Source organism: Solanum verrucosum, unplaced genomic scaffold (genome assembly GCF_900185275.1).
Source record: "Solanum verrucosum unplaced genomic scaffold, falcon-dt-bn FXZP01000278.1, whole genome shotgun sequence".
Lineage (NCBI taxonomy): Eukaryota > Viridiplantae > Streptophyta > Magnoliopsida > Solanales > Solanaceae > Solanum > Solanum verrucosum.
This window is the reverse complement of record NW_026020332.1, coordinates 4,856,543-4,869,554: the sequence shown is the minus strand read 5'-3', so window position 1 is coordinate 4,869,554 and position 13,012 is coordinate 4,856,543. Positions and strand designations below refer to the sequence as shown.

The following is a 13,012-nucleotide window of genomic DNA, read 5'->3' as shown; positions in this document are numbered from 1 at the left end:
GTTGAAGCTTTTGGGGGAGCAAATGTGTACACAAGAGGAGTATCCTGAGTTGAATGAGTGAGCGAAGCACTTTGAGTTTGTTGAAATGTGGTAAAATGATCTACTTGATTGAGCTCACTTGAAGTTGGAAGCGAAGGTGGCATGGGCGCTTTTTGGCGAGCATCAGGTGGTAAGTTATGAGAAGCAGCATGACATTGTGTTACCAGGAGGTTCAGTTCACCAATTCGTTGCTCTAGACGAGCAATGATTTTCGTGGGTGATTATGTTGCTACCGAGGCACTAGGATTAACCACGACAGATGAAGTGGGGATCATTTCGGACTAAACAATCGTGTTGATAGTGAAATCCATTTTTGACCAAGTTCTCTTAGTAGTCCAAGTAAGAAATGAAGAGTCTTTAGAAATTTCCTTAACCTTAGACCGTGTAAAATATTGAAGTTCTGCTAGCGGATACTTTTGTGAAGTGAGTAAGTTTGATTACCAACACAAATTAGTCTCTTCTTCTAAAAAAAAATTCAAAAAATAAGAGAGTTAGTCCATTAATCATAATAATCAACCAAAGTAACATATAAAACAATAACATTTGTTTTGCTTAAAACAAATTTGTCCAAAATTCAAAGAACAAAAGACTCTAAAAGGGTGACAAAAAGGGAAAAACTTTGATCATTTTGTGAACTAAAATTTTAACGAAAGAAAGGAGTATGAACAAAGCAAACTATATGATTTTTGTGAAGATTCAAATGTACCTTTTGGAAGGTTCAATTGAAAATCTCTTTCGAGAAACAAAGACGTCTTAAAATTGACTCGAAACTGACGAAATATTTAGTAACGCCGGCTAGGTAGGTGTAAAAAATTATATTTTTCAAGAAACAACGAGATCAACGTGAATTTGAATGATGACCGAATAATTTTTTAAAGCTCTATTGAACCTAGAACTTAAGTGATTTTGAACGTATTTTGTTAATGGAGTCAAAAAATATAATAAGGCTTGAAAATTGAGTTTATATGTTAAATGACGTTCCAGGACTTTGGAATGGAATAATGAATCAATTATGTTTAAAGCAAAACATTGTATATAAACACATAGGTCAAACAAGCACAAATGAAACAAAATTTGTAACAATTAACACAATTTTTTTTAATATATAATGCCTCCTAACATATATGTGACATTTTGAGTCAAAGGTAGGCCTAATGTTTGAATGATGTGTATATCGTTTGAAAAATGTTCCACTGCCCCAAAATATTTATACAAACCTTATAAATAAAACAAATGGGGATACATAATAGATGAGAGGGAAATAAATATCAGTTTCATGCAGGGGTACAATGATAAACTAAACTAAGCTTTCACATAAAATATTCATTCCAAAACTTCTTGATGCTTTTGAATTTCTTCTGGATGAGAAGGATATTTCTTTGACTTAAAGAAAGAAACTACCTATAAAATAAAAACCCGACCCCCAAGTGATAATGGCACTCACAAATTGACATACATATCCTTCAAATTTAACAAGTAGTTGAATGATCGTCTTATATTGACCGGGGGTCAATTAGACATAAGATGGTCTTCTAATGGGCCCAACACGCCTTTGGTGTTGAGTCAACTTAGTTCAAAATGCGCTAAATTCGGTATTTAGTTTCGCTCTATGCTAGTTGACTAGGAGTGACTTTTGAAAGACCGAAAACCCAAACGGACAAATTAGGCTGGAACTCACAACAACCATTGGGCGCATGATGAACCAATAAATTGTCAATCATTTCGAAAAAGGATTGAGTATAAAAAAGCCCGATTGCGGTTTCGCAAAACCGTTCTTTAATATACTATACATACATATTGGAAAATGCCATGAATGCAATATGAGAGTTAATATTCAAAATTTAAACACATAATTGCATAAAGTAACAATTAACACAAAAATAGTCAGCCAAACGATAAAATCATTTTGGTTAGAACCTAGATAAATCCCCAGCAGAGTCTCCATTATGTTATGATGTGATTTAAGAAACTAAGGTTTCGAAAACATTTTCACAACTTTGGCAATTTGTTGATTTTGGAAAAAATTTACAATTTATTAGAAGTCGCCACTTAATTTCATGAAAAATTAAGAAACCATTTGAAAAGAGTTTTTTGTAAGAAAACGTTTTAAATAAAAACTTTAATAAACCAAAATCTCCAGTAAGGGTTCAAATAATTCTCCAAGAAAGGATTTAAGCATCTTAGAGAATTCGCTAACACACGGTTGACCGGCGAATTAAAAAGTTTGGCTAATTTATTTTTTTTTAAAAAAACTTAAATTACTTAAAAATCTTATTTTTTTGAAAATGAGAAATTTTTTGATACTTATATATTCGTATTATCTCAAATAATGAAATATTTTAAACGTTAAAGTGTCGAAATAAAATTTTAACTTAATAATTTATCCGAGTCAAGTGTTTTAGTCGAATAATCAACACAATCACGTAGGCGTGAATTTGAAAAGTAAATACTAACTATGAAAGAATATGAATAAATCTCAAGTTAGTGTTGAAGCTTAAATTGCCTAACTTAAAACATGTTTTGAAAATTTGAATACTTAAATAAAAAAAATCTCCCCAAGGAATCACCTAAATTAACAAAGATTAGTAAGCAAATAATATAATAGATAATAAGACATCCAAAATGGTAAGAATGATGAAATTTAAAAGAATTTGGACTTTTAGTCCAAAAGCAATTGGTCGCTACTGTTGAGTTCATCCAATCTTCAATTTTCCAGCCCCTTTAGGCTATTGATGCTGTTGTCTTCCCGAGTTTTAACCCAATAATAATAGCTTCCCGTTTTTGGGCCTTTTCAAGGCTGCTCTTGCTACTAGTTTTACTGGACTTTAAAGTCCAAAAACTCGAATTTCAGCCCTTTAGGACTGTTATTACTTCGCTACTAAGCTGCTGCTGCCACCGATTTGGATTTTAACCCAATAAGATCAGCTTCTCTTTCACATCTTAATGGAGGTTGACTCGAAAAGGAAGGAATGCAAGGGGATGGAGAGTCCAAATGGACTCAAACAGATGAGTTTATGCAAAAAATGAATAAGAAAAGGAATTAGCAATTGATCAGTGAACAAGATCTATGACAATAATTATATTATGCAACAACATCAACTTGTCAAAGGGTTATAAATGCATTGATATACATATTATAATCAAATGACCAACATCTTATCATAATAGATCAACAAATCAACAAGAAGAGAAGTCAACAAATAGAAGAAAAGCTCAAAGAAGTTTCAAATTTAAGCAACGAAGATTCTGATGAGACATTAATGGCACAAAAACAGACTCCATTTTCAATTCTTAATCTACATGAAAACCTTAAATATCATTGAAAAGAAGAAAAAAGAAAAAGAAAAAGGAGGGGGCTTTATATGACTCTGATGCAAACAATGAACTAGAAAACACTTCAAACAAATGATTTCTACGTGATATTAAATTCAAGATCACAAGTTAGCCTTCTGTACAAAATGGACAACATACAAATAAATACCCTTCAATATGCTAAGATCATAGAAATAAAATAAAGAGGATTAATAAGCGACATATGGAGTTAGGAAAAGATCTAACGATAACATGTAATTTAAGAGAAACAAAACAGTTATCTAAAGAGGGATTAAGATCTAATTTGACGTAGTAACATTGTCCCTTTAAGATTGAACCTTTTTTTTGTCTAGACAAGTAACTCAAAGATATTAAGAATAACTTATAGTTTTTAAAATAAAAGACTCAAAAAAATGAATTAGGAAGGATAGGCTCGTTCGAAATTTCAACAAGCACACCTAAGACTTAGTTGAAACACGTAATACCGAGTAACAAGATTAGTAGACCACATGCAATGTTTGAGTAGTAAAATATGCATCAACTCATCTAACACAGAAGCAAGGCTTAAATAAGCTAAACATTGCATTCTAACTAGATGAGTAGAAGAACTACACAGCTAATAACCTCACTAATTTAAACAAACCTGATGAACAAATCACCCCATTCAAATAAAAAAGGAATACAAGATTACACACTAAAATTGACATCTACAAATTCAGATTAGGTTAATGCTTTAAACGACTTTCGGAAGAACATTGGAGCCATCAACATGCATTTAGAAAATGGTGGGAAAATTGCAACACGAGATTTCAGCTAAGCATAAAACTTGAAACAACAAATAGAAAGACCTCAACATTAAGAAAAAGAAAATAACAGGGCATATAAATGCATAAGACCTTTTACAACAAATACATGGAGAATTGACAACTAAATCCAAAATTTTGAACAAAATTTTAATCACCCCTATCAAAACTGAAATTGAATAGCTGAAGGTTTGAACACCTTTATTTAGTAAACTAAATTAGTCCTACATAATCGCTAAAGAAAAACAAACACTTCAACATCAAAATTAAATTAAGAACAAACAATTAATACCAAAACTAAGAAAGACTAAATTTAACTTGGCAGATAACAGAGGAATCTACTATTGATTTCATAAAGCAGAAAACTAAAAGGAAAGGAATAAGAATGTTACCTGGTTCTGGGCAGCGAACCGAAACGACGAGTTGACGGAGATGATTCCACCTCTTTCAACTCGAACAACCTCAATACGTTTTAAAATTTTAAACTATGGTACCAAGATTCCCAAAACTTTTAGGGTACTCTTTGTTCTCCGAAAATCCGTCCCCTTGAACAGTGAATGGGGTGGGTTTATATAGAAACCCGAAAATCCCAAAAAATGGATGAATTCTCGATGTGGGACTACTGGAATTTTGAAATTCTTAGAGGATAAGGCGCGAGTTGGAATTTTGTACGAAATTGTACAATTCTCACACGGTTATTTGAAGAGAGACGCTTGATTTTGAAAAAAGGACGATCGAGCCATATGATTTCGACACCTAAGGATTCTCCAACTTTTTTGTACGAAAAGGATAAGAAAGAAAGGAGAGGAGAGAAGAGGACGGACACGCGCGATTGGACTCACGATGGGTCGCGACTGGTTGGACTGCTTTCTGTGTTTGTAGAGTTGGTCGTTGTTCTTTCACGCGAAGAAGAAGAGTATCAGGTCGGGTGGGGCTGCGTTTGTATGTTGGGTCGGTGGAGTAATGAAATTGTAGGCCAAAAGAATTGGGTTTTGGGAATTTGGGCTAAAATTTGGGTTAGAGGTTATCTGAAAGTCCAAATATGAACTAAATAAAGTTCATATTGAGGGATTCAAAGGGAACACGTCCTTTGATCTAAATCTCCATCAAACTCAAATTGATTTCAATTAATTCACGTTTGATAAAATGGGAACGAGACAAAATTATAAACTCAACTGATTACTCAAGCTTCTTTAACTTTAACAAAACAAATTAATTATTTTGAAAAGATCTTAACTAAATTGCTATCACTTTTAAAGGTAATATGATGCGTACTTAATTAAAACTCTATTTTTTGGTAAAACGATTTTCTAAATATTTATTCAAAAAAAAATATGAAAATTATATAAATCTATATATCTTAAGTATATAGAGATATATTTTATAGGAAAAACGGAAAATCGCCTTGAAAATGATCTCTAAAGTATTTTTTTTTTAATTTTCGAAAACAATTATTTCAAATTGTTTGAAGTTTAAGAAGCTTGAAAGTTAATCAAATTGTGGAGGGTGGCCAAAATTGGATGTCAACATTAAGATAAATATTTTTTTTAAAATCATGTTTACCTTTAACTTATTAAAGGTTTATATTTTCTGAAAGATGAATTACACTACTTACAAAGTTGTATTTATTATTTCACAAAGAACAATATTTCTTCTGTTTCATATTAGTTGGTCACTTTTCATTTTGTAAAGTGCTTAAGAAATCATAAATAAAAAGATAATTTTACTAATTTACTCATTAAAAAACTTCTTGAAATTCTACAAACAAATGTGAACACTCTTAGGGGTCGTTTGATAGAGTGTGTTGGAAAAATAATGCATGCATTAGCCTTGTGTATTACTAGTACCTTGTTTGGTACTCTTTTCAAGCCTATGTATAATTGTGTGTATTGCTAATACCATGAATTTCTAGGTACTAGCAATGTAATGATTTCGATGCATGCAAAAACTCAATTAAAGACTCAATTACTCCTCAAAACCTTTTTATATTTTTTCCACCATGAAAATGGAGGGAGGGTATCTTTATAAATAATTTTTTTTATGCAATACATGCTATTTTTTATCCATCAAACCAAACAATACATAAAAATAATTTATGTATAATCAACGAAAGCATAACTAATACATGCATTACTAATGTTTTTTATTTATTTATTTAGAGCATGTTTGAATTAAATTAAAAAATTATTTTTAAGTTAAATAAAAAGTCAAATTGAAATGACTTTTAAATCAAAAACTAAAAGTAGGCAGAGACCTATTTTTGATTTTTGATTTTTTAAAGTCATTTTAAGCTTTTTTTTTTTAACTTTAAAGTCATTTTAGTTTGACTTTCATACCTAGACTAAACTATTGAGGGTGTGAATTTTATACATAAACTATCACTTATTAGTTTGAGAAACACACCTCTGTGGTATGTGTAATACACTCTCCCTTTTATTTGAAAAAAAACTTGAACATTCCACATGAATAGATATATTTCACCTTCACAAAAATTAAATAATAAACTACTAGTATTAATTAAATATTAAAGATTAAAGTATTACTATCCCCAAAAAAATATTTTTTTTTAAAATAAAATTTTAAATTTTTCTTACCCCACTCCACCACCTCCTACCCATATCGCGCTCCTCCCCCCTCCCCCCAAAAAAAGAAGGGTTATCCATTCATTCCTTCAAAATATTGTATTATTTTATTTATTTTTTTAAAATTCTACCTCACCCTATTAAACATCCACTCCTTGGAAATATGAATTGACAGAAGATGTCCTTATATTTCTATCCGTCGAGGATACATTACATACGAGATCTTCCATACAGATTAGCGTACAGAGTCTTTGTTCGGTACACCAGAATCATGCTTAGAACAGCTGCAATAATGCAGAGTCCTGACAATATCAAGGAAGTCAAGAAGAAACAAATGGTACCTTCACACTTTAGAGGTTCATCCATGTTCAAAAATCTTGTCAAAACCGATGCCATCAAGCGTCCTTCATGGGGTTGTTGAGCTTGCTTTTCAGCTTCCATGTCATAAATACTACTAGCAATAAGACCTGAGAATACTAATGAACCAATTGGTGTGGAAATAGTGAGGAAATTGTACACACACCCAAAATTCTTTAACCCAAACAATTCAGAAGCAGCGGCTGGCACAACCGCCCAATGAGTTCCATGACCAAGTCCAACCAAAAGAGTACCAATATACATAGCTCCAGGCCAACCCATAGCAAAGAAGAAATGACCAAAGGCCATCACGACTTGAGCAATAGCCAACGCTGCATGCCTTGGATATGCATTATCCCTGTTTGACAATGTCATATGAGAAACTAATGAGATTTAATTTGAATATTCATGTAAAGATAAGTTCATACCTGACGATTATCTCAGAAAAGTATCCACTGCCAATACGTCTAAGGAAATTCCATCTGCTAATCATGGAAACAAATACATGTGTGTTATCGTATCCAAAAGATTGGCTCATCTGTCCCAAGTTATCAATGACAGTCAAACTAGATCCAGAACCAAAAAGCAATGAGAAAAACATAAGCCAGAAATCTGCTTTTATTAAAGCCTGGACTAAAGTAAAGTCCTCTCCCATACAAGGACCTCGTCTTTTTTGCTTTTCTAAAGCAGGAAGCAAGTCTACTCCCTTCGGCTTCTCCTCTTCAGCCTCACATGATATAATTTCTTGACCATCGCCGTGTTCTGATCTGCCAGGACCCTGATCACCTGACTGAGATAGAAGTGCCTCTTCTTCTTGTACTACTATTGGCTCTTGAGTGAAACTCAAATAGATAGGGATCACAATAGGAATTATCAAGATAACAAATAGAATAACTGTGAAGATTATAATAACATTTTGGCTAACATCAATAAAGTCTTCAACAAGCATAACTCCCATTAAGTAAGAAGCTAAAAGGAGGCATATACTGTAAACAAATGAAAAACTTAAACCATCAGAAGGCCTAACTTGTCTATGGCCTCCAATAGGCCTGATTATAAACATGAGAGCTATAATCACCATTGCTGGTGCAACGGCAATCATAAATATAAGTGAAGCGTGATCCGGGGAATGGATTACTGCATATATCTGAGTTAAAATAGCACCACCTAACCCAGCAAATCCCTTAAGAATCCCAACTACAGGACCACGACTTTTCGGGAAATTTCCCACACAAGAGACTAAAGCTGCTGTGTTGAAGTAGGTTTCACCATTTGTTCCTACAAATATAAGAATGCACATCTGCAGAAAAATAGTTAAACTTAAGTATGCTGTTAGGGCAAAAACAAAATGTGTGACAATTTTGCACTCTAGTAGACACTAATACGTTATGCCCAATTTATGTCATGGATAAAACATAATTCATTATGATGGTCAGCAAAATAGGGACTGAGGAGTGAGATCAATGGGTTTTTCTTGTAGGGAAAGGTTTGGAATTTACTGTTCTTTTTCTTGTAGGAAAAGGTTTAGGACTCTATAAATAGAGGCTTGTTCCTTTTAATTTAATTAGCATTCTCAATGTAGTCGGACTTTGAGATTTATGGTTAAGGGGGAGAATCTGTGGGATACAAGTGATAGTTATCACTTGTGTAAACCTCCTTGTATCTCATATTTATATAGTGGATTGCTCTTTTTTTTTTTTATAGATGTGGATCGATTGACCGAACCACGTTAATTCTTTGTGTTTTATGATATGTTTCTTGTTTGTCTTCTTACTCATGGTGTTTCGAGGTTTGCTTTTATAGCTTTTGCATGAAACCAGAGGCGGACCTACCTTATTAAGTGGGGGAGCAAGTGCACTCTTTAACTTCGGAAAAAATCATGTGTGTATTTATATACCTATCTTGAGAAACTGACAGAAACTAGGATATAATTAACAACGCACTCGTTCGAAACATATGAGTGTTCTTGTGCTGGTGGTAAAAGGCATAGGAACTACCTGTTTGACTAGGGTTCGAATCTGACTAAAGTGCTAATTCATTATGTTTATTTTAAGTTTTGCTTAGAGATCATATTTGATGCATCTGAAGTCTTCAAATCCTAGATTCACCTCTGCATAAAACCTAACTATTTTCAATCCTAACATGACCAGCCATCTGAGAGAAGCAGAATGACAATTGATTATATCAATATCCAAGTGCAAACTTTGGTACTATGCCTCAACTCTAAGCGAGCAGAGTTATTGTCGATATGAGTTCTTTGCATAAAGGGATAAGGGTCTGAAAAATACCTCAACTTTGGTCGAATTTGCTATTGCGATACTAAACTTTCATGAGGACTTATTACCTCCCTAGACTATTTAAAAAATACAGTATTAAATAGTTTAGGGAGGTAATAGGTCCTCATGAAAGTTTAGTATCGCAATAGCAAATTCGACCAAAGTTAAGATATTTTTCAGACCCTTATCCCAAAAATAAAACATAAATAGTTTTCTATGTATATATTTTCCTAAAATGAGGAGATACGGATGCAATTTAAATAGCACTTAGCATGCAAGGTATCAACTTGGACACGATCACTTAGGGTGTGTTTGGTATGAAGGAAAACATTTTCCGGAAAATGTTTTCCAATTTTCTTATGTTTAGTTGGGCTAAATGTTTTGGAAAATGTTTTCCAAATCAACTCATTTTTCTCAAATTTAAGGAAAATGACTTCTCTTCTAAACTTAGGGAAAACATTTTCCAAAATTATCTTCCAACTTCAAATTACAATTATTTTTTTGTTGAAAAAATCAATTTATTTTGTCCCTACCCTCAAACCACCCCCAACCAACCCCCCCCCCCCCCCAACCCAAAATAAATAAATAAATTTTAAAGCTTGTTTTTAAATTCAATTTTTTTTACCCCACCCTCACCCCTACCCCCACCCCCCCCAAAAAAAATATTAAAAATTGTTTTTAAAAGATATTTCTAATTTCAATATTTTATTTTTTTACCCACCACCCTTGCTCCCCCCATCAACCCCCCCCCCCCCTATTAGCCCCCAACCCCCTTCAAAAAGAAAAAAATTAAGTCGGTTTTTAAAAAATATTTTCAACTTCAAATTTTTATTTTTTCATCCCGATCCTCGATCACCCACTCCCCAAAAAAAAATTGAGTTTGTTTTTAAAAAATATTTACAAATTCAAAATTTCATTTTTTCACCCTACCCTCGACCCCCCACCCACCTCCTACCCAGCCCCCCACTCACGCACCCCTAACCCCCCCCCCCCCTCAAAAAAAAAATTAAGTTTATTTTTAAAAAATATTCTCAACTTCAAAATTTCAATTTTTCATCTTAACCTTGACCCCTCCACCCACCTCCTACCCAGCCCCCCCACCCACCCACCCCCACAAAAAATTTAAGTTTGTTTTTAAAAAATATTTTTAATTTCAAAATTTCATTTTTTCACCCCTAGAACCCCCACCCACCCACCCCCCCTCCCCAAAAAAAAATAAAAAATTTCAAGTTTGTTTTTAAAAAATATTTTCAATTTCAAAATTTCATTTTTTCACCCCTACCCTCGACCCTCACCCACCCATCCCCTACCAGCCCCCTACCTCCCCTCCCCAAAAAAAATTAAAAATTTCAAGTTTGTTTTTAAAATATATTTTGAATTTCAAATTTTCATTTTTTCACCCCTACCCTCGACCCCCACCCACCCACCCCCCTACCAGCCCCCCCCCCCACCCCAAAAAATAATTTTAAGTTTGTTTTTCAAAAATATTTTCAACTTCAAAATTTCAATTTTTCACCCCTACCCTCGACCCCCCCCCCCCCCTTCACCCACCCCCTACCACCCCCACCCCCCAAAAAAAAATTTAAGTTTGTTTGTAAAATCTATTTTCAATTTCAAAAATTATTTTCTACTCTAGTAAACATAAAAGATATTTCTCAAAAATATTTTTCATTTATAAATCAAACACTAAAAATCTTTTCCATAAAATATTTTCTACTTCCCAACCAAACATGAGAAAATAAGTCAAAAATCAACTTGTTTTCCAGGAAAACATTTTCCATGGAAAACATTTTCCTTCATACCAAACACACCCTTAATCTCACATTAAATGGCACAAATGCTTGTCTAACATTTACTGTTACGATTTACGGGCAACTTCGTTTTTACACTAAATACTTCCTCAAAATAGAAATGTCAGACTAGAAAAAAAGAAAAGAACAATTATTGAATGCAGAAAAAGAAAAAAAAAATGGATTCAAAATTTGAAATTTATAGATTTTTATAATAACCTCATATTTATTTGGATTTACAGTTAAATATTTATAAAATATTAGTCAATTTTTTAATATACAAGTATTAGCAAAAAGTTATTAGTTTTGTTAACCCGTAGCTAAAACTTTGAATCTGCCCTGGACAGAAACATGTTCTTCGACTTTGAGGCCATTTGAGAAGCGGAGCTAGACGGAGTTCATGGGTTTGAACGAACCCATTAGCTTTTTTACAGATTCTATATTTGTATTAGAAAATTAAATAAATATATATATATATATATATATATATATATATTAACATTTGAACCCCCAAACAAAATTGATTTAGAACCCTCAAACTCTTAACCTTGATTCTGCCTCTAAATTGAGCTCAAGCATGTTGAGATATCAAGAGTTCCACACCAAACTTTTTGAAAATTAGTTTTTGTGTTTGACAAAGCAAAAAAAAAAATGATTTCGTGACAATCCTATTATTTTAATGCATATCATACAAGATAAAACGAAATTGACTTCAATTATAAAAAAAAATGGAAACTTTTCAACGTCCAACGATAGCAAAAAGATACAAATGAAATGAGTGGACAGCAAGAGCCTCGTTTCAAAGGAAAACTCATAATAAAGACAGAGGTGCGTTCAGTACGGAGGAAAATATTTTCTATCAAAAGAAAAAAATTCTAGGAAAATATTTTTTGAAATCTTTAAATTCGGTAGATAAGCAAAGAAAAGAAAAAAAAATCCGAGATGATAAATACGTTTTTTACTTATTTTTTTGTATTCAGTATTTTAAGTCAAAGAAGTGCACAATTGAGATGAAGATGAGATGTGTTATAAGTTAGAGAAGAACACAGTCAATTGAATCACTTGTAAAACTTATTTTCAGGCTTCAATTAAGAAAAATCATTTTTTATATTTTAAGTTTTGTAAAAAAATATTTTAATTTTTTTTGATAGTTAAAAAACATTTTTCGATCAAAAACTTAATGAAGAAGGGTAGTCTTCTCACAGCCCATAATGGCAAAGGTGCAGTTCTTCGAGTAACAATAAGCCAAATCCCACCATATCCAATAAAATTCTGGATAGCACCAACAAGAAGTGCAGCCCATAAGGGAAAAATTTCACACAAAGTAGCAGCTAAAAATCCAAGACTATAACCCAAATCTTTTGCCACAATCAATCGAGCAATCTGTTTCTGATTGTAATTCAGAGAGATTTTAATTACTGGAGAAATACTGCCGAATAGGAATACAATCCCCGCACAAATTTGAATCCACATTGCAGCAACGAACACGAGCCATCTGTTATTCAAAAAATAGCCAAATCTTTCTTTCAGATAAATCGTCATAGAATCTGATCGAGCCAATTCAGAGCTTCAATTTTTGTTTATGAATGAATGAAGTAGCGTGGGGTGGGGTGGGGTGTGGGGTACTATATAGTATTACTAGTATATATGCCTGATTTAAAATGTAATAAGAATACTTAGTAATATATAATAATAATAATAATAAGACATTATAATTAATATAATGAATACACAAACTTGACCGCAATCTAAAACAAATGTTGTTTTGTTTTGGAAAATTGTATTTTAAATTAATAAAGTAATAGAGAGAAATTAGAACTCTTTTAAATAGTAACTCACTATCTTGCGGTTTC

At 32.7% G+C, this 13,012-nt stretch overlaps 1 protein-coding gene across 1 annotated transcript; it reads right to left on the bottom strand.

Moving 5' to 3' along the window:
• Positions 1 to 6,946: 6,946 nt before the first annotated feature.
• On the bottom strand, positions 6,947 to 12,701 carry LOC125836482 (protein NUCLEAR FUSION DEFECTIVE 4-like). The gene is made up of 3 exons (XM_049515655.1): positions 12,363 to 12,701; positions 7,522 to 8,393; positions 6,947 to 7,451 (listed from the first exon to the last, which is right to left on the bottom strand). The coding sequence occupies exons 1-3, from the start codon at positions 12,699 to 12,701 to the stop codon at positions 6,947 to 6,949; spliced, it is 1,716 nt and encodes a 571-aa protein (XP_049371612.1).
• Between the last annotated feature and the right edge of the window lie 311 nt (positions 12,702 to 13,012).